This window comes from Pimephales promelas, chromosome 25 (genome assembly GCF_988280905.1).
Source record: "Pimephales promelas chromosome 25, fPimPro1.hap1.1, whole genome shotgun sequence".
Classification (NCBI taxonomy): domain Eukaryota; kingdom Metazoa; phylum Chordata; class Actinopteri; order Cypriniformes; family Leuciscidae; genus Pimephales; species Pimephales promelas.
In genome coordinates, this window is record NC_142793.1 from 11,698,351 (window position 1) to 11,719,100 (window position 20,750).

Below are 20,750 nucleotides of genomic sequence, written 5' to 3' on the forward strand. Positions count from 1 at the left end.
TTTCTGTTAATATTGTACTAATAACCTGTTTAAAATATCTAAAAGTGCATTTAGAATCGCTTTTTATTTTGTTGTGGGTTAAAGGTGTCTTTGCTACTGAATTCATATTGAATTTTCTTGTAGTGAAGCATCTCTACGCACCCCAATGATTCCAGGATCTGCAGTCCTGCCTCTGGGCACAAAATGTGACCATTTGTATTTTTCTATTATACCCACGCTTTGTGTCCTTAATTATTACTCCAAAATATATATGTAAATTATATTTTCTTTTATATCCAATTTTATCTTTTATTTTTTTTTCGTTTCATATGTCAATGGGAAAACTAACCTGTAATGTCAAGCTTATGATTATCAATAAGTTTGCAGCGGTTCTGTTAGTTATAAAGTGCTTTGATATGCAATTTAAGAGCCTTATTCCACATGCACGTTTGGATTGAGTGAAATGTTTATGTGAAAAGACTGTACAGGTATCAACTGTCTCTCATTCTCAAAATAGAGCTGTCCAAACTGCGATGTCATTTAAGCAAAACCAAATCAAAACCATGTGTTTAAAGTTTATTAAATGGAAGGAGAAAAACTATATACTGACTGAGTGTTTTAATTGAACCTTTAATTACTAGATAGTAATTCTTAACCAGGTGTGTGTTCACCCAAAAAGGAAATTTGCCATAATTTACTCATGTTGTTCCAATCCTGTTTGTTCCTTAAACACAAAAGATATCTTGAAGAATGTCGGTAACCAAACAGTTGATGACTTCCATAGTATTTTTCTTTTCTACTGAGTAAATTTGAGAATTTTATTTTTTGGATGAGCTATCCCTTTAATCTAATGAGCTATTCTTTGTGAAAATAACACACACACACACACAAATTATTAGCAAGTTTTTAATTGGAAGAATGTATGTTCTGCGTGTTGTTTTTCACCCACAGTATCAGTTTTATTAATATTCATGATAATGTAAAATTGGTAACACTTTACAATAAGGTTCATTAGTTAACATTAGTTAATGTATTAACTAACATGAACTAACCATGAGCAATACATTTGTTATGGTATTTGTCAATCTTCGTTGATGTTAGTTAATGATAATAAAGCTGTTCATTGTTTGTTCATGTTAGTTCACAACGCATTAACTAATGTTAACAAGATTTTAATAAAGTATTAGTAAATATTGAAATTAACGTTTACAAAGATTAATAAATGCCGTATAAGTGCTGTTCATTATTAGTTCATGCCAACTAATGTAGTTAACTAATGTTAACTAATGAACCTTATTGTAAAGTGTTACCGTAAAATTATATCAAGTATAATAGCTATCATTTTATATTATAAAATCGGACAAGTATAATATAATTTTGGTGTTGATGAAAAAGTTAATACAACACAAAAAATGAGAAACACCACTGAGATATTTTTATTTTTAAAAGCACGATCCTTGTCCCTACAAACGTTGAGGAGGGAAACAAACAACCGTGTTCTCTTTCAACTAGGGGAGCGGCCCGCGCTTATTTAGCCAATCAGAAACGCTCTCTATCTGTCAATCATTTTCCGCGTTCTCTGGAAAGCTGCCTTTCGAGGGCGGGGTTTTGGCGAGGGGCGTGTTCTAACACTGGCGGAACTCAGTCTCATGAAACCCCCTCTGTTGTAGCCTTGTAGCCTGGTCGTTCGTTCACTCCTCCGAGTTGAAAAAGTCTGAAAAAGTGGATGTTGAATCAACTGTAACATCTTTAAAGTGATAGTTAAAATCTGTCATCATTTACTCATCCTCCTGTTGTTTCAAACCTATATGAGTTTCTTTCTTCTGTTGAACACAAAATAATATATTTTAATGAATGTTGGTAACAAGACGATAATCAAACAGAAGAAACAGAAGAAAGAAAACAGAAGAAAGAAAACTAAAAAAATTCAACATTTTTATTTTTGGATGAACTGTCCCTTTAACAAAGCTTTAAAGGAATAGTTCACTTTGAAATGAATTTAGATATGTTTTAGCTTACCTCAAGGGCATCCAAGATGTAGGTGTCTTTGTTTCCACGGTAGTTTAAATTTTTATATTTTTAGGTCAAACCGTTCTTGTCTGTCAGTCATATAATGGAGGTCTATGGTCACCACCTCAAAGAGCATGCACAGAGAAGTCCAAATTAAACAAGATTTAATGACTCGTAAATGTAAGTACACATTGATGGCCTAAGACACGAAACGAGCGGTTTGTGTGAGAAAACAAACAGTATTTATATCGTTTTTGTAACCACAGCCACGTCCAAGTGATCTGTCTCTGGTGCGTGTACGTCATGAAAAAATTCAACGCTGTCTGTTGATATATCGAAATCGTGTTCCATTGTGATCTTCACAGTGAAAGGTAACACTTAAGAAATCTATGTGCAAACAAAGAGTGATCACTCATGATCACTTCCTGCACGTGTGCAGACTGAAGCGCCCAGATCACTTGGACGTGGCTGTGGTTACAATAGGTTAAAAACAATATAAATACTGTTCGTTTTCTAAAAAAAACGCTCGTTTCATGTCTTAGGCCATCAATGTGTACTTGCATTTACGAGTCATTAAATCATGTTTAATTTGGACTTCTCCGTGCATGCTCTTTGAGGTGATGACCATAGACCTCCATTATATGACTGACAAGAACGGTTTGATGTAAAAATATAAAAAATGAAAATACTGTGGAAACAAAGACGCCTACATCTTGGATGCCCTTGAGGTAAGATAAAACATACCTTAAATTAATTTCAAAGTGAACTATCCCTTTAAAATCGCATACAGTACCTGTCAGTCACATCTATATCTTCTATGTTTGTATAGTTAAATTTTGAAATATTACTATTTTGCTTTACTTTGGGGTCATTAAAGACACATGTATGTGTCTTTTCAAAGTAGACATTGTTTACAAAGAAAAACATCTAGTCAGGTGTGTTAAAGCAGAGTACATCTCTGTTCCTATGGATTTGGCGGGTCGTATTCAAATCTAGATGACGCATACTGTAACGTAGACCAATGGGAGGAGAGGGGGGCGTTCCCAACTATTTGTTCCAAACACGAATCCGGAGTGCGAGGCTCTTTTTCGCAGGTATGTAGCAGCTGGGCAAAAGAAAACAAATTTATGTTGTCCTCTTTTTATCGAATATATGTTTCTGTTGGTGTTTGAGTGCTTTCTGCAAGGGGTTGGTCGTTCAAGAGATTTTAATGTATTAATCTGGGCTGTTTGTTCGATCATGGCACATTAAGGGGAGAAAAGGGGGCAAAGCTTTGGCCAACTGAAGCCCCAAAGAAACGTGTATCTCTGTTATTACACACAAACCCATCCGTTTGTGTCCGATGCTTTAACGAAGGCTTTTAGCACTTGTTTTTGATCTGAAAGCAGATCTGTAGCTCAGTCTGGTGTTCAGAGGGGGAGGGAAGAGGTGCTCAAACACGGTTAGACATTTTCCCCTTCAGTCTCCCAGTAAACAAAGAATATTAGATCAACTGGCGTGTTTGTGGTGTAATGTATGATCGGATCTCTCATTTCAGATCTTCGCATGATCGCATGGAGAGTCCATGTTTATGCGATCAGATTTTTAGTTCCCATTTTGACTTTGGGTCTGATTACTAAAGGACAACATGTCATGAAATAGGCGTGTGTGTTGCTGGTGTCATATTCGTTTGTGCTCTCTCAATCCTGAAATCATGAGATCGTACAATCCTTCCCGAATAAACGTTTGATGATGTTTATATACGGATCTTTTGTTCGGTGTCGTGTTAAAGTGCTCGCGAACATGCTGAATATTTCAGCGCTTTGCATCAAAATCAGTCCGAACTTGTTTATTCTGTCAGTTTGAGCTGTTTTGCTTCGGGTTGTATTGGGTTTTGTCCGTATTTAGGCGAAACGCTGTGCACGCATACACGCGCGCGCTTCTGCTCTGACTGACTGCGGACGGACGGGGCGAGGAATCCCGGGCACTAGCTTAAGCCCCGCCTCTCGTGGGCGGAGCATGGCAATTTGAGCCACTCGTCATATATAACGCCCTCTCAGAGCTTCCGACTAATCGGAATCGAGGATTTCTCTGCCCAAACGCCTCTCTTGGGTTACGTCATGCTTTACGCGTTCTAAGAGCGCCTGGCCAATCGGAGGCCAGGAATTCCGTAAGAGGCGTTTATTTAATGAAATCCCTCATTCTGATTGGAACACTATTCTGAGGGGGCGTACAAATGACGTAACCTCAAATAGGAAGTTCAGGAAGTTGCCGAAAGGGTTCATCCGCGATTGTATTAATATCACAAAGAGTAACCCCGCGTTATAATAAAGCTAAGCTCAGACGAGAAGATTGCTACACCAGTTTTGCGAGAATGATGTGCCGCTCAAAGCCAGTTGCCGTGTTTATAGTTGTGTGTGTGTGTGTGTGTGTGTGTGTGTGTGTGTGTGTGTGTGTGTGTGTGTGTGTGTGTGTGTGTGTGTGTGTGAAACAGTGGGTTTGGGCTCAACCCCCCGAACATTGTTAATTTCCTGTTTGACTGACAGTTGAATACGTTCAATAAAAATACAACCCAATGTCGTCTCCTGAGCAATGAGCCAATCAGAGACAGAGTGGGCGGAGCCTGTGTGCAAAACCCAAGTTAGCCCCTCCCCTCCCTACCGCTTGTTTTCAACAGGATTTTATGCGTTAGTTCGTTTTAAACTCAGTTTTAATGTGTTTTATCTGTATTTTCACACAGCGTTTTAGTATTTCGTTGATATTTTTAACAGCTGTGTTGTACTACAAGCGCAGCTAACAGAAGCAGGTGAGTCTCAGAGCTATAAAGTAAGTTAACGTTACCAGTTTTATTCAGTATTTTTCTGAACTTTTTTCCCTCCCGCTTCAATAAACTTGTTTTCTGTCAGACTGAACCTTCCGACCTTTAGTTTTCATAGTCGCTTTGATAAAAGAGAAATCCTTAAACTTTGTCACTTTTAGTCGCGAGTTAGCAAGTTAGCATTATTGGTATGCTTGTGCAGGAGAGGCACGCACACACACACCAACCAAATGTATATACACACTCCATACACACGTCACATATATTATATTTCTATATGCACATACTGTTCTGATACACACCATTTGCATTTATATAATATAACGTTATATACAAACATGTATGCACAGACCATGCACATGTATACACACCGCACGCACATTTAAATACACAGACACACTTGCTCATGTATATTTACACACTTGTATATACATTTTGTGGACATTACTCATATTCATTTAGACTAGTTGATGTCCTGTTGCTAATGGTTTAGACTACAGCCAAATCATGTGTTTCTTTGTGTTGTCTATTTCAGGTCTGAGTGCCCTCTGAGTATGAGTACAGCATGAGGAGGTGTTTAGAGGATCAGGAGCCAGTGTTCATCCCACAACAACGCCGGCTTCCCGGCAGCGCTGAGGGCTTCCAGCACAGGGTTCTTGCCCCGGCGCCTGCCGTATTCGAGGCTGTGGCTGAAGGCATGCAGCCTACTCCGGGAATACAGTACCCGGTTCCCCAGACATACCAGGTATGGACACTCGCCTTCATGATGCATTATAGAGCTAATGTAGCCTCAAGTATTTTTGCAAGTATTTTTTTGTTGTGTTCTGTCTTCAGGTTTGTATTTCCACAAAGATAAGATCTTACAGATTATGAATGAGCCATTCATTTAAAAATCATCCCGGTCTAACAATGCTCCACTTTACAATGCTCATGATAACTTTCCTTAAAGGAGTAGTTCACTTTTAAAAAATAAACTTTTGCTGATAATTTCCTCACCCCCATGTCATCCAAGATGTCCATGTCTTTCTTTCTTCAGTCGAAAAGAAATTAAAGTTTTTGATGAAAACATTCCAGGATTTACTGGGCACCAAACGGTCCAAAAGACAGTTTCAGAGCAAACTGTTGAAAGGGCTTTAAACGATTCCAGACGATGAATAAGGCTCTTATCAAGCGAAACGAACGCTCATTTAAAAAAATTAACAAAGTTTAAGTTTTATAAGCACAAACGCTCGTCTTGCTCTGTTCTGTGATGCTTCGGTTCGGTGAACCGGTTCAAACTCGTTCATCAAAATGAACGAATCTTTTTCGAGTTATTTGGTTCATTCAACGAACGAACGAAGCGAACGATTTGACTCGGAAAGAGATTTGTTCATTTTGAATGAGTGCGAACAGGAGAGCCACGAACGCGCATCACAGAACAGAGCAAGGCGAGCATTTGAGCTTATAAAACTTAAACTTTGTTATTTATTTATTAAATGAGTGATCGTTTCGCTTGATAAGACCCTTATTCATCGTCTGGAATCGTTTAAAGCCCTTTGAGCAGTTTGCACTGAAACTCTCATTTGGACCTTAAACCGTTTGGTTCCCAATGAAGTCCTGGAATGTTTTCATCAAAAACCCTAATTTCTTTTCGACTGAAGAAAGAAAGACATGGACATCTTGGATGACATGGGGGTGAGTAAATTAACAGCAAAAGTTTTTTTAAAAGTGAACTACTCCTTTAACTCTATCCACCTCACCAGCTAATTACTCTTTAACAGCGATGCCATAGAAATGTATAGAGCTACCGCTCTATAGCTCCTAAAAATGTGTTCACACTTAATCCAGATTGATTCCAGAATCTAGCATGTGTCTAAACAGACCGAAAATGATTTAACGGTAACACTTTATTTTAAGGTGTCATTGTTACAGTGTATTTATATATTTTGGTACTGAGTAAAATTAAGCAACTACATGTACTTACTATAGGGTTAGGGTGGGATCAGGATTTGGTTGAGGGTTAGTTGCATGTAATTATGCATAATTTACTGTTATTACTATGGTAAGTACATGTAACATGCAACAAGTACACTGTTTTAACTTGCTGTTATGTAATTTTTAGTATAATTGTGATACTATTATAGTTTTTATATTTATTTTATTTTATAAAAATTTTAATAATATCATTTGTTATATCATTCTTCAATAATATGTCTTTATAAGTTTCTAATTTATTATCCAGAAAAACATAGTCGTGTTTCATAGTGTAAAACTATAGACACAAAATAAGAGCCTTCACCTGGAATAATATACACACACAGTAGTCAACATTTGAAGTGGATCAAAAAAGTTCATCAAAGTTGTCCTAAAACAATAACAATAATTGTTCAAAATTCATGTATAACCTTGATGAAAGATTTTGAGCCACTTCAAATGTTGACTACTGTACAGTTTCAGTGTCTTGCTCCACATTGCTGTATATTAAGCGTCAAATATAATCTGAAACCTTTCACCATCGGTGAGGTCAAAATAAATATTCTTGCCTAGTTAGGAGGATTTGTTATGAGTATGAAACATCTTCATTATTAATAAGATCTCTGCACCATTTCTGTTTTCAGGTGTCCACAGTGGCCCAAAGCTCAAGTGGTCATGGTCACACTCCCAGTCCGGCGGTCCACAGCGTGGCTCACCATCACGGTCCAGCAGTGGTCCAGGCCCACGGTCCCGCGCCGGTGCAGGTTCACGCCCACCCGCCCACAGCATCTGCATCCGCACAGGGCCAGCAGCAGTTCCAGAGACTCAAGGTGGGACGGGACGCTGTGATTGGCTCGTTTTGGAGTCTAGCAAATGCGATCCTGTGTGCACACGATAAACTGGATTGGTGTTTTCACTTTTGCAGGTGGAGGATGCCCTGTCTTACCTGGACCAGGTGAAGCTCCAGTTTGGCAATCAGCCACAGGTCTACAATGATTTCTTGGATATTATGAAAGAGTTTAAATCTCAGAGGTGAGTTTATTCGCATGTAGGATTGTCATGATACAATTTTATTAGTTAAAGTAAAATATCACTATTCACTTTACCACAGCAAGAACTGAATGCTGTAATACCTAACAAATTGAACAACAAATAACAACAAAATAAATAAGACATTTGGGGTTGTAAGATTTTTTTAAATGTTTTTAAAAGTATCTTATGCTCACTAAGGCAGCACTTATTTTGCAAAAATACTACAATTAAAATAACTTTTTTGTATGAATGTTTTTTTAAAATGTTATTTATTCCTGTGATCAAAGCTGAATTTTCAGCATCATTACTTCAGTCTTCAGTCTCACACGATCCTTCATAAATCATTATAATATGATTTGCTGCTCAAGAAACATTTATTATTATTATCAATGTTGAAAACAGTTGTAGTACTTAATATTTTTGTTGAGAAGGTGATGCTTTTTTGTTTTATACCAAGATTCTCTGATTAATAGAAAGTTCAAAAGAACATTTATTTGAAATAGAAATCTTTTGAAACATAAATATCTTTACTTTCTCTTTTGATCAATTTAAAGCTACACTGAGTGATTTTTACCCCCATCTAGCGGTGAAAAGGTATATGACCATCCAGTGAATATTAGTTTCTGTTCCTCTCATTTCGTTTTAACTCCTACGGTGGCCAAAGTAGTCCAAGATTAACATGGCTTCCAGTTCGACCTCGTCCATGAGTGTTAACTCAAACGTAAACGCGAAAGGCGAAGCTTGAATTAACGGGTATGTCCCTCTTTGGCTAATGTACTTTCAAGATGGAGGGGCAACATGGCGACCGACACTAGAACCCCTTACCCGTATGTATTTTCAATGGCATATTATACACTCACGAGAATACTTTATTACTTAAACGAAGTAAATATACATTAATGAGCACATATATTTAAGTGTTTTAGCTAAGAATAAACTAAAAGAGTTACACAGTGTAGCTTTAATAGATCCTTGCTGATGAAAAGTGTTATTTTTTACAAAATAAAAGTACTGACCCCAGAAACTTAATATAAACCATTATGCATGAAATGTCCTTGTCCTCTTCTCACATTCAGGTCCTTCACTGAGAAATGTTTATCGTAATTAATAATTACCAATGCTTTTTATCTCTCTTATTCTGCAGTATTGACACCCCGGGCGTAATCAGCAGGGTGTCACAGCTCTTTAAGGGTCACCCTGATCTCATTATGGGCTTTAACACATTTCTTCCACCGGGATACAAGATCGAAGTTACAAGATACAAGGACAATGACCTGGTTAATGTGACTGTGCCCGGTGAGAACCCACACATCATACCTCACGGCATCTCCGTGCAGCCGCAGCAGCACCAGATCCAGATCCAGATTCACACAAACCCTCCCACCCTGGCATCCACGCCTCCCGCCCAACCCACGCCCAAAAGCAAGGTATTCACAAGTGCTGAAAATACTCTGTTCATCGATTCTTATTTTCATGAACTGATATATGTAATTAAATCTCAAGAATCAATCTTATAGTCTGTGTTGCTTTCAGATGATGCTTAAAGAGATTTCACTAAACAGGATTTATAGTGTGCCAATCATCCAATAATTGCAATAAGCTTTGTTACTATTGATATGAAACAAAGTCTCGGCTAGGCATGGGCGATCTTCCCAAAATTTAGTATCACGATCTTGTAACGGACAATCTAAATCGCGATCATCTTCCCAATTTTGAGGATGTAGTATCGAGAAGACAATTTAAAACACACTATTGCATTAAACAATCAGTTGTCAAAATAATCATTAAACCGTGAGTTAAACTTTAAAACACTGCATCATCTGCACCGTATGTTTTAAATCTACATTGATTCTTACTAAATCTACTAAAGTTATTCAGTCGAGAGCAGTGAGTGATTTTGTGTTTGTCTTTTGTTTAACATTAAAAACACAGACAGCACAGGTTTGGTAAAAAAAACATACAGACATGTACATCACACCTGAATGTAGGGGTCGACCGATATGTGATTTTCAGGGCCGATACTTTCAGGGCCGATATGTGATTTTCGATAACCGATATTTTGAACCTATATATACACTATATATATATATATAATAGCCAATGTCTGGTGTAAACCTGTAAATTAATGTCAAAATTAATAATAACAAAGGGTTTTGACACATACTTTCTTTTAAATGATTTTGAACATAACTTTGAATCTGAGAACTGTTATTTATAATCATAATAATAATTAAAGCTGCAAGCAGCATTTAGCGGGGTTCAAGCAGTTTAGGCCTTTAAGGCCTTTAAGCACAAAAGCATCAAAAGACATTAATCTGAGAACTGTTATTTATAATCATAATAATAATAATAACTTGTAAAAAAAAAGTGCAGGGAGCACCCAGCAGCATTCTGTAAACATTTTGTAAAAATTAAAGACATGTATGTTTTTGTTGACTTATTATTACACTTTTTTTTTTCTGACCTTTTTGAATGTTGCCCCTGACAAATAACCCAAACTACAAAAAAGACTAAAACTAACACTAAAACTAATAAAAACTAAACTATAACTAAGCATTTTCAAAAAATAAAACTAAACTAGCAAACCCACTTTAAAAACAAATTAAAACTAAACTGGATTTTAAATAATAAAAATAAAAACTAATGAAAAATGCAAAACTATAATAACCTTGATGTTCACATAGAAAAACAATGGAAAAGTAGCTCTGTCTGACTGAAGAGTCAACAGCTTTCATACTCGTCTTTCAAAATAAAAGTCTTGCACCAGAAAAACATGTAGAAGGTTATTCTAAGGTTAGTGTCATTTAGTCCTGATATCAGGATCAATGAATTTATTTATTTTTTTCGTTTCATTTCTCTCTGTACAGCCGCTGCAATCTCCAGCTCCGGCTCCAAGCAGTGTTCCCAATCCGTCCATCCATCCGTACGCTTCCCCGCGTTCACCCCCGCTGCAGCCCCACACACCCATCACCCCCACGCCCACCGCACCACTGCAGAACCAGCCCGTGGAGTTCAACCACGCCATTAACTACGTCAACAAGATTAAGAATCGCTTCCAGGGCCAGCCCAACATCTACAAATCCTTCCTCGAGATCCTGCACAAATATCAGGTCAAGCCAGACAAACAATAAAAACTCTTCCCAATTCAATTATGACTCGCAATCAATTTACAAACATCTTGTATACTTGTTTTGTTAATCAGAAGGAGCAGCGTAATGCTAAAGAGGCGGGTGGGAGCTACACCCCGGTCCTGACCGAGCAGGAAGTGTACGCTGAGGTGGCCCAACTCTTCAAAAACCAGGAAGATTTGCTCTCAGAGTTCGGGCAGTTCCTGCCAGATGCCAACAGCTCTGTGGTGAGTTTGATTGTGTCTGACTCCGCCCACTAGATTGATACCTTACTCTGAATTTAAATTCAAAATGTTTTGAACATTCTATAGGGAATGCATTGACGTCACTTTCCCGCCGGAACAACTTCCCTCAGCCTGACTGAGTGGCAAAAGATCTGCTGCGTGACTGGATTTAATAGGGGAAACTGCGAAAATGCGACTAAAACTAACTATTTTCATAAATTTAAACTAAAAGTTGGACTCAATATAGTGTTTCTTACTAAAACTTACTAAAGATCCAGTGATTCATGGATATTGACATGCGACCAGGAATCGTGTTGCCTGACATTTATGTTTGCCTGATTTCGACACCGGGGAAATAAAAGCAATATAGATCTAAACATAAAGCAAATTTGCCTGTGAACGCTTTATATAAATACAATATAGGTAGGTCTAAATCCAGGTGATCACTTATATCAGTGTTATATATATATATATATATATATATATATAGCCTATATATCATCATATCATCATATTTTTTGGTCCGTGTTTATTAAAAAAACATCCAATAATGCAGAATATGCAATGATAAATATTTAATTGATGAGTTGTTAATATATATAACAATAAATATATGGGTATGGTTTTACAGTTAAATTTAGCATATTGACACAAAATGCTAACTGCAGATCCACCTTTCGCTGACTGGAGTCCAGTTGTTTCTGTGAATTGCATCGATCCATTTGCTCTTCTTTCTATAGCAGTCTGTAAAAATATACCTGAGATTTTTTGTCAAATCTAGTTGTACAGTCAATCGCAAAGCTCTTTCCCACTTTATATGTGTTGTGTTTGATTTTCGCGGCATTCACGCTAATAACAAATACAGCCGCTCACTCTTTTTGCCACTCACTGTGAGTAACTGCAGGCACTCCGGCTGACGGTGATGTCACGCGCATACCCTCTATAACGGACTGTCACTTATTTTTATTTTTTATTTATTTTTTAAATATGTCTGTATAGTTTTTATTACTATTCCGTTTGAGTTATTTTAGTGCAAATGAAACTAAATTAAAATGGGATTTTTTTTTTTCTTTTTTGGCAATTGTTTCCCTGGCTAAAATTTTATTTTAGTTAACGGAAAATAGATTTTTTTTTTTTATGGTTTTAGTTGATCTATAATAGCTCTGCTTTGAACTTTAGCTGCTGGGGAAGACTGCAGCGGAGAAGGCCGAAGCCATGCGTAATGATCCCGGTGGAACGGTCAAAAAACCGCAGCTCAATAACAAGCAGCGGCCCAATCAGAACGGCTGCCAGAAATACAAACATCCGACTACAGCCGTCACCCCACCTGTGAAGGTACCACTCCATGGAAATACATTTAATCTATACTGAATGATTTTCATTGTTTTTGGGATGTCACCCTTTTTGCTTACTGATATAACTTAAAGGGTTAGTTCACATTGAAATTAATTTTTGGTATGTTTTATCTTACCTCAAGGGCATCCAAAATGTAGGTGTCTTTGTTTCCACAGTAGTTTCAATTTTGACATTTTCAGTCAAACCGTTCTTGTCTGGCAGTCATATAATGGAGGTCTATGGTCACCACCTCAAAGAGCATGCACAGAGAAGTCCAAATTAAACATTATTTAATGACTCGTAAATGTAAGTACACATTGATGGCCTAAGACACGAAACGAGCGGTTTGTGTGAGAAAACGAACAGTATTTATTAGAGTTGAGCCGGATACTCGGCTGAAACGAGTATCCGGTACGGATAAAGCACTTTTGTCGAGTACGAATATTATACGAGTAATTCGAGTCAATATCTGTGCTCGGATAAAAAAAAAAAAAAAGTTATGTTGAGATTAAGGCTGAGCGATATATCAATATAAAGAATATATATATTTTTAAATGTGATATGTAATTAAACCATATTGCATATCGATATAGGCTATTCAGGTTTGCGCTGTGATCCTTGCAAGCTGCTGAGTGCTGATCCAGAGCTCTCTGCACTGCTCCCCGCGCCCCAGCCACTCCTTTTCCACTTTGCGTGCTTGATTAAAGCATGTTATGTTATGAAATAAAGTCTTTCACCTCAGCAAAACGGACTTTCTGTCCTGTCACCCGTTATACTGTAACGTTAGTCGTAACGCACACTCAATTGCACGCGCAAATGCGGTGGCGCGCGCTGGATCGCCTCTGTATATAAAGTGCAAAAGAAACTAGGCTATACGAGCATGCAACACCGTTACGTTGTAAATTACACGAAATAAAAGCAATGCAGTTATGATTTTCATTCTATTCACCAGAGGAGTTTCCATGTTTCATAAACAGTTCTTGTTAGTATTGTGTATTCACTATTCACCATAGTAACTGTCGTTTCTATATTAACCCCTTAATGCCCCTATTTTTCTTTGTGTTATTTTTTATATTTTTTTAAATGACTGTAATGGCTCATACCAACGTTGTATTAACAAAATAAATAAACCAATTAATAAATCACAATTACAATTCCAAGGGAATAATCTGCAATGAAGATTTTTGTCATAATCATGCAGCCCTAAGGTGAAGAAACCTGTTTATTATTTATTCATTTGGTTTGGCAAATGTTCAAGTTTCAATAAAACTACTTGTGACATGTCATATTTGGCTTTGACTGAACATTTGCTCTCACTTTGCAGAAAAAATATCGGGATATATTTTGTACATCGAAATTCAGCCTAAATATATCGGGATATGACTTTTGGCCCATATCACCCAGCCGTAGTTGAGATGAAAACTCTTGTTCATTACATTTTACTTTATAATTGCAGCCACTTGTGTTGTATTAATTGTTGCAAAACTTGTTTTGTAGTTCGTTTGTTATCATGATCAAAACTATTGATCTGAAGCTCAATGCTGATGCTGTCATGTAAATAGTTTTATTTCTTATCAGCAAAAAATATAGCAATTTCAGATCAACCCATATCAATTGCATGCTTAAAATAACATACCGGTTAAAGCCCCGCCCATTTCAAGACTACCCGACCCACTTCCGGGTTTAGGCCCCGCCCAGTCCGAGTACAGATACAGATACAGATAATTCATATGGTTAACAGATACAGATACAGATAATGCTGTACTCGCTCATCCCTAGTATTTATATCGTTTTTACCTCTTGTAACCACAATTTGGACTTCTCTGAGCATGCTCTTTGAGGTGGTGACCATAGACCTCCATTATATGACTGACAGACAAGAACGGTTTGACCTAAAAAATATAAAAATTGAAACTACTGTGGAAACAAAGACACCTACATCTTGGATGCCCTTGAGGTAAGATAAAACATACCAAAAATTAATTTCAAAGTGAACTATCCCTTTAAGTGTTATAACTTTCTTGATTTCTCAATTTATTCCCCCCCTTTTTTTTTTTTTAGAAAAAGCTCAAGTTAATGAACATGAAAGATTCATTGGTGACTGAGGCTGGCAAACACAGTGGAGGAACAGAATCTCTTTTCTTTGACAAAGTGAGTTGCTCTGGTTTAATGCAGTGATGTTGATTTAATAAGCAGGTCCTTTTATCTCCAAAGTTAACATTTCCGATGGTGACTGACATTATTTATCTGTTCTTAGGTGCGGAAAGCTTTGCGAAGTGCTGAAGCCTATGACAACTTCCTCCGGTGCCTAATCATTTTTAATGAGGAAATAATTTCTCGTGCTGAGCTGGTTCAGCTTGTGGTTCCATTCCTGGGGTAAGTTCGGTTTAAAGTGCAGTTTAATTGTATGTGGTGTTTTATTTATTTATTTATTCATTTATACATTACGGCCCTCAAGTGTTTTTCCCTCAGGTCTCGCCATTTCCGAAAACAAACATTATTTTTGTTTTAATTTTAACAAAGCTTCCTCCAGCAGTTATTTTGCAGTATAGAGTTTGTGTGATTCTTGGCAATAATTATCCTTTTTTCCCCCAGCAAATTTCCTGAGCTGTTCACTTGGTTTAAGAACTTCCTTGGATATAAGGAGATGTCTCACTTGGAGCCGTACCCGAAAGAACGAGCCACTGAAGGAATTGCCATGGAAATTGACTACGCTTCATGCAAGCGTCTGGGCTCTAGTTACCGAGCTTTACCCAAGAGCTACCAGCTGCCCAAATGTACCGGGAGAACATCTCTCTGTAGAGAGGTATGACAGCCGAAACCCATCATCTCCCTAGAGTCACTTGCAAGTCATCAGATGCCATTTTATTATATCCCACTGAATATTGTTTAGCTCAGAAATGCATCATATTATGCATATTTTTTGAGGAAACTCTTCATTTACGCTGGTTCTTTGTGGATTTATCAGGTGCTGAATAATACCTGGGTTTCTTTCCCCTCCTGGTCCGAGGACTCTACCTTTGTGAGCTCCAAGAAGACTCAGTATGAAGAACACATGTACAGGTGTGAGGACGAGCGATTCGAGGTGAGACTTCCACACACAAGGCAGGGCTTTGCAGCGTGCGGCCATGAGGAAAAAATATTATTTTCGCATGCGATTCATTTTTGTCCAGCTTTAACGTGTTAAAGTATTTAACGCAACATCCGTTCTTTCTGTCATCCTTTAGCTAGGATTATGATCACGCTCTTATTGACGCAAATGCTTTAAACCACTCGTGCGCGACCAGACAAAAGAGAACGCGATGTCAGTGAATGTCCTCCTGACACACACACACACAACACAGAAAGACGCTCGCCAGTATCGAGCTCTCTTTGGCGCTTGAACGAACAATAACATACAAATTTATGCCAAAATGTCCGTTTTTTTTCGAGTATCCTCACAAGAAATCCTCATTTAAAGTCTTAAATGAGTTAAATAAAATCTTAAATGAAAGTAATGAGAGAATGAGATGCATGAGATCCTGTCAGCAGCAGCAGATCTTAAAGTGACAGGAACCATTAATTCTGTATGTCAGTAAAGTTAACCTAGAAAATTACTAGCTATTATTAGCTTTGTGGATTAATCTATATTTCATTTATAATTTATGCAGTGCGGACTGTTTTATATACGTATTCAGTTTCTGTATGGTACTGGTAAATTACATTTATTATAGGCTTAAGTGAGGATTGTTTTAAGTTCACTTCAATTAAAAGTTTTTATATTTTTTAAAGCCTGAAATTTAAAATTTGAGGTAAAATCATTTTCATCAAGACATCAGTAGCTATATTATAAGTGATACTGGCTTTCATTCATAAAGAGATGGCATTTAAGATACAGCTGTAATACTTGAAAATAAATGGTGCCATTGAAGATAAGTCCGTCTGCCTCCCCCGAAAAAAAAAAAGTTCTGTTTTGGACGAAATTCAACATAACAATTTCTCCAACAGATCACAGTTGGTGTAAAAATCTTGATTCTAGGTCAAACGGTCTAGGAGTTATGGGCAATTTAGTATTTTTGGTTGCTGTAGCGCCACCTATGGGCCAATATAGCTCATAATTTGATAACCTCTCCTCGATTTTTGTACTACCATCTAACAAAGTTTCAGAGCTTCCAATTTTTTTCACTAACCCTTGCAGAAGGTTATCGGTTCTGCATCGTTAAAAAAATATATATATAATTTTTTCTCTGCGTAATTCTTGCTAATGATGTCGTTGACTCCTCTCTCTAGCTGGATGTCGTCTTGGAAACCAACCTGGCCACCATTCGTGTTCTGGAGGCGGTTCAGAAGAAGCTTTCTCGAATGTCTGCAGAAGAGCAGGCGAAATTTCGACTGGACAACACTCTGGGCGGCGGCTCTGAGATCATCCACAGGAAAGCCATCCAGAGGATATATGGAGACAAAGCTCTGGACATCATCGATGGACTGAAGAAGAATCCGGCCGTGTCTGTTCCCATCGTACTCAAGAGGTCAGAGAGAATAAACGCTATGAGCATCCGTCCAAAGGGCTACATTACTCCTGTTTCAGAGTGTTGTTTGTGCAGAAAGTAGTTAAGAAATATATTATATTGTATTATCAAAAAACGTGTGGTTGGCCATTTTTATTTTATTTTCACTAATTTGTTTTATGAAACTGCCCCAGCACTTAGTAGTAGTGGGTTTGTGTTTTTACATTGGATTTATTTTATTTTTAGGCCAGTTTGGGGGTTTTCAAACATACATTAGTGGTTGACCAATTTTTTTTTTACCAATATTTCCGGTATAAAGAAACAGCACATTTTAGCTATTAAAGTTTTTTTATTGTTTTGTTTTTCCAATTATTTGAACAAATATTACATGTCCGTCTCAGGCTAAAGCTGAAGGAGGAAGAGTGGCGTGAAGCTCAAAGGGGTTTTAACAAGATCTGGAGAGAGCAGAATGAAAAATATTACCTGAAATCTCTGGACCATCAGGGCATTAACTTCAAGCAGAACGACACTAAGGTGCTGCGCTCTAAAACGCTTCTCAACGAGATCGAGAGCATCTTTGATGAGGTGAGATGCTCTTTATCCTCTAGAGGAATTTAAAAGTGTTTGTTTCTCTCAGAGAGACGAGTTTCGAGCACATGGTTGATGGTTGTGTGTGTTTAGCGGCAGGAACAGGCTTCGGAAGACAACAACACATCTGTTAGCGGGCCTCAGCTGACCGTGACCTACGAGGACCGTCAGATTCTAGAGGACGCGGCCGCGCTCATCATCCACCACGTGAAACGCCAGAGCAGTATCAACAAAGAGGACAAGCACAAGATTAAGCAGATCATCTACCACTTCATCCCCGACATGCTGTTCTCCCAGCGAGGGGTGTTGTCCGATGCCGAGGAAGAGGACGACGAGGAAGATATGGACCTCGACGAGGGGGCGTCGAAGAAGCACAACGGGCTGGCAGGAGGAGTTAGTGGCAGCCCGACGAAGACCAAACTGCTGTTCAGCACGTCCACGGCTCAGCGGCTTCGCTCCTGCGAGGACGCGTATAATCTGTTCTATGTGAATAACAACTGGTACATCTTTGTCCGGCTGCACCACACCCTGTGCTCGCGTCTGCTGCGGCTCTACGCGCAGGCCGAACGACAGATCGAAGAGGACCTGAGGGAGCGCGAGTGGGAGAGGGAAGTGCTTGGACTCAAACGAGACAAAAACGAAAACACTGCGATCCAGCTGCGTCTGAAGGAGCCCAGTGAGTAACCAAACGTTTTTTTTTTACTGCTAGCTTAACCCTCTGATGGTCCGCGGGGTTTGTTGGACCCCAAAAGACTTTTGCACAAATGAAAAAAAAAATTCTCCTTGTCCCAAATGGTATGACACTTTCTACGGCTCTCAACACTGTCTAGATCTACAAAAAAAAATGAATTGGAATGATATCTTTTTCTTTTTTTTCCTTTTTTTATTGCAAGTTAACAAAACATAATTTTTTACAAAAAATAAGAGATCAGTGAATTATGTATACATACAAAATAGAGAAAGACGTACATGGAGTACATACACGGTAGGCAGAACAAAAATAAGCAAAAGAAAAGAAAAAAAGGAAAAGAAAAACAAAGACAAAAACATTTATCTGTTTTTATGTTGGCGTGACAAAAATAGTCACACTCGTGGTCTTCGGGGTCCATTGGACACCGCACTCAAAATCGCCACAATCATCAAAATCAGAAACAACGCAGAACACATAGACAGAAATGACAGAAATAAAGTGTCACAGTTCCAACAATGCAAAAAAATAATGCTCACCACACACACACATACATTGAGGAATACATTTGTGAAACTATAAAAAATTTTCTCTTATCATTTGTAAAAAAAAATCATCCGGAACCACCACAAAAATAAATTTTGACACTGACACATTGAAAATGTACGTACACACACACACATCTTAAGACTCCCAACATTTCTCTTTGTACGTTGTTCAGGTTTGACTCTAATCATAATGTAATATTATTGAAAAACTCGTTTTGTTTTGTTTTTCTGTACAAAAAAATGCTAAACTTTGACAAAGTATTTTATTTTTGTTATAATTGTGATTTTATAATATTTAGATATGAATCCAACTTGTGAAAAGATACCTTTGGTTGGTAAAATAGCAAATAGCATATAGTGGAGCTCTATGGTCATGTAGTGGTTAAAGTGATTTTTTTTTTATTGATTTTTTTTACTGCATTTTCCAAAAAAATGGACAGAAATCTTACATTTAAACCAAGTAAAATGATCCATGTTATCCACGTGAATGAAAATTTGAAATGTGGGTCTTTTATAAATTGAATTTTACATAAAATGCTGTTTTTTTGTTTTGTTTTTTTATATTTAATTTAAATATTTATTTATGTATTATATTAAAATTAAAATTATAGTAAAATTATATTTGTAAAAAAAAATATATATATATATACATATACTATTGTTGCAAAAATCTTGTGTTGTCTTGAGCTATTTGGACTGATTTCAAGTCATTTTCGCTATCTTTCAGTGGACATAGAAGTGGAGGATTATTACTCTGCGTTTCTGGAGATGGTGCGTAATCTGCTGGATGGGAATCTGGAGGCATCTCAATACGAGGACTCTCTCCGAGAGATGTTCACCATTCATGCCTACATCGCCTTCACCTTGGACAAACTCATCCAGAACATAGTCAGACAGGTCCGTCTGCCCGAATCCATTTAGTATTGTCACGATACTGGAATTTCTAACTTCAATAGTAAACCTTGAAAAATATTGATATTCGATACCAGTAGGAAAACTGCCATATATATCGCCATACAGATCATTTTTTGATAATTTGGGTAATTGTAATAGCTTACACGTAGCACAGAGAGGTATGTGAGGAGAACTACATTTACCAAAGAAGTAAACGGTCAGTAATAAAATAAACATGGCTTTAAAGGGTTAGTTCAACCAAAAATGAAAATGACCCCATGAGTTTCTCAACCTCAAGTCATCCAAGATGTATAGGACTGTATATGACACAATCAGAGATTTATTTTAAAAATCCTGGCTCTTCCAAGCTTTATAATGGTAGTGAAAAAATACACCCATCCATCATAAATGTAATCCATACGTCTCCAGGGGGTTCATAAAGGCCTACTGAAGGGAAGCGATCTTGTGCATTTGTAGAAGAAAAATATCCATATTGAAAACTTTAGTTGCTATAATAACTAGCTTCCGGCAGGCAACCGTTTATTATTACCATTTATGAATTTATAGATGTATAATCTTTTTTTGTTTCATAAATTATTGTTTTGAAGCTGAAGGTTTTGTAAGGTACAAAATATTTTCATAGTGTAATGTGTCACAGAAAATGGATTTCTTGACGATATTAAATCCCTGATTTGTCTTTTAGAATATTTGGAGTTTAATTGCGATACTTCAAGACAAAAAATGTACTGTTGATTAAAATGCTAAATTTGAAATTACAAATGAATAGGCTTGGACTTGGTGCGTGTAAGGCAAGGACAATGGTGACACCAGAATAACAATATTCATGATTCTGAAGCTGAAATGACTGTAGATCCTTGCACGCTTTCACTGACTAGATATATTTAAAATAATCTCGGCCACTTTTTACTGGTAACATTAGACATTTGGCATTATCAGGACCCACAAATATCCCCCCATTGCATTATTATACATTATAATCAACGTTATATATAATAGTTTAATGTAGTACTGACACTAAAACTCTGAAAACTTGAACTTTTTCTCACACAGTCATTTTTATTTTGGG

At 37.4% G+C, this 20,750-nt stretch overlaps 1 protein-coding gene across 2 annotated transcripts in view; it reads left to right on the forward strand.

Moving 5' to 3' along the window:
• Positions 1-2,974: 2,974 nt before the first annotated feature.
• Positions 2,975-20,750, forward strand: part of sin3aa (SIN3 transcription regulator family member Aa) — a 21,140-nt gene continuing 3,364 nt past the window's right edge. Inside the window, exons 1-16 of one of the 2 annotated variants that reach the window (XM_089127515.1) lie at positions 2,975-3,083; positions 5,322-5,531; positions 7,384-7,569; positions 7,665-7,771; positions 8,916-9,198; positions 10,639-10,881; positions 10,974-11,126; positions 12,303-12,458; positions 14,520-14,609; positions 14,716-14,834; positions 15,054-15,264; positions 15,427-15,543; positions 16,728-16,966; positions 17,347-17,530; positions 17,627-18,209; positions 19,497-19,666. In XM_089127515.1, coding sequence (XP_088983641.1) covers positions 5,352-5,531; positions 7,384-7,569; positions 7,665-7,771; positions 8,916-9,198; positions 10,639-10,881; positions 10,974-11,126; positions 12,303-12,458; positions 14,520-14,609; positions 14,716-14,834; positions 15,054-15,264; positions 15,427-15,543; positions 16,728-16,966; positions 17,347-17,530; positions 17,627-18,209; positions 19,497-19,666 — 3,021 coding nt within the window. In that variant the 5' untranslated portion in view covers positions 2,975-3,083; positions 5,322-5,351. Of the gene's footprint in view, positions 3,084-4,631; positions 4,775-5,321; positions 5,532-7,383; positions 7,570-7,664; positions 7,772-8,915; positions 9,199-10,638; positions 10,882-10,973; positions 11,127-12,302; positions 12,459-14,519; positions 14,610-14,715; positions 14,835-15,053; positions 15,265-15,426; positions 15,544-16,727; positions 16,967-17,346; positions 17,531-17,626; positions 18,210-19,496; positions 19,667-20,750 lie in introns of those variants that run through there. The other variant, XM_089127516.1, reaches the window with a different exon arrangement.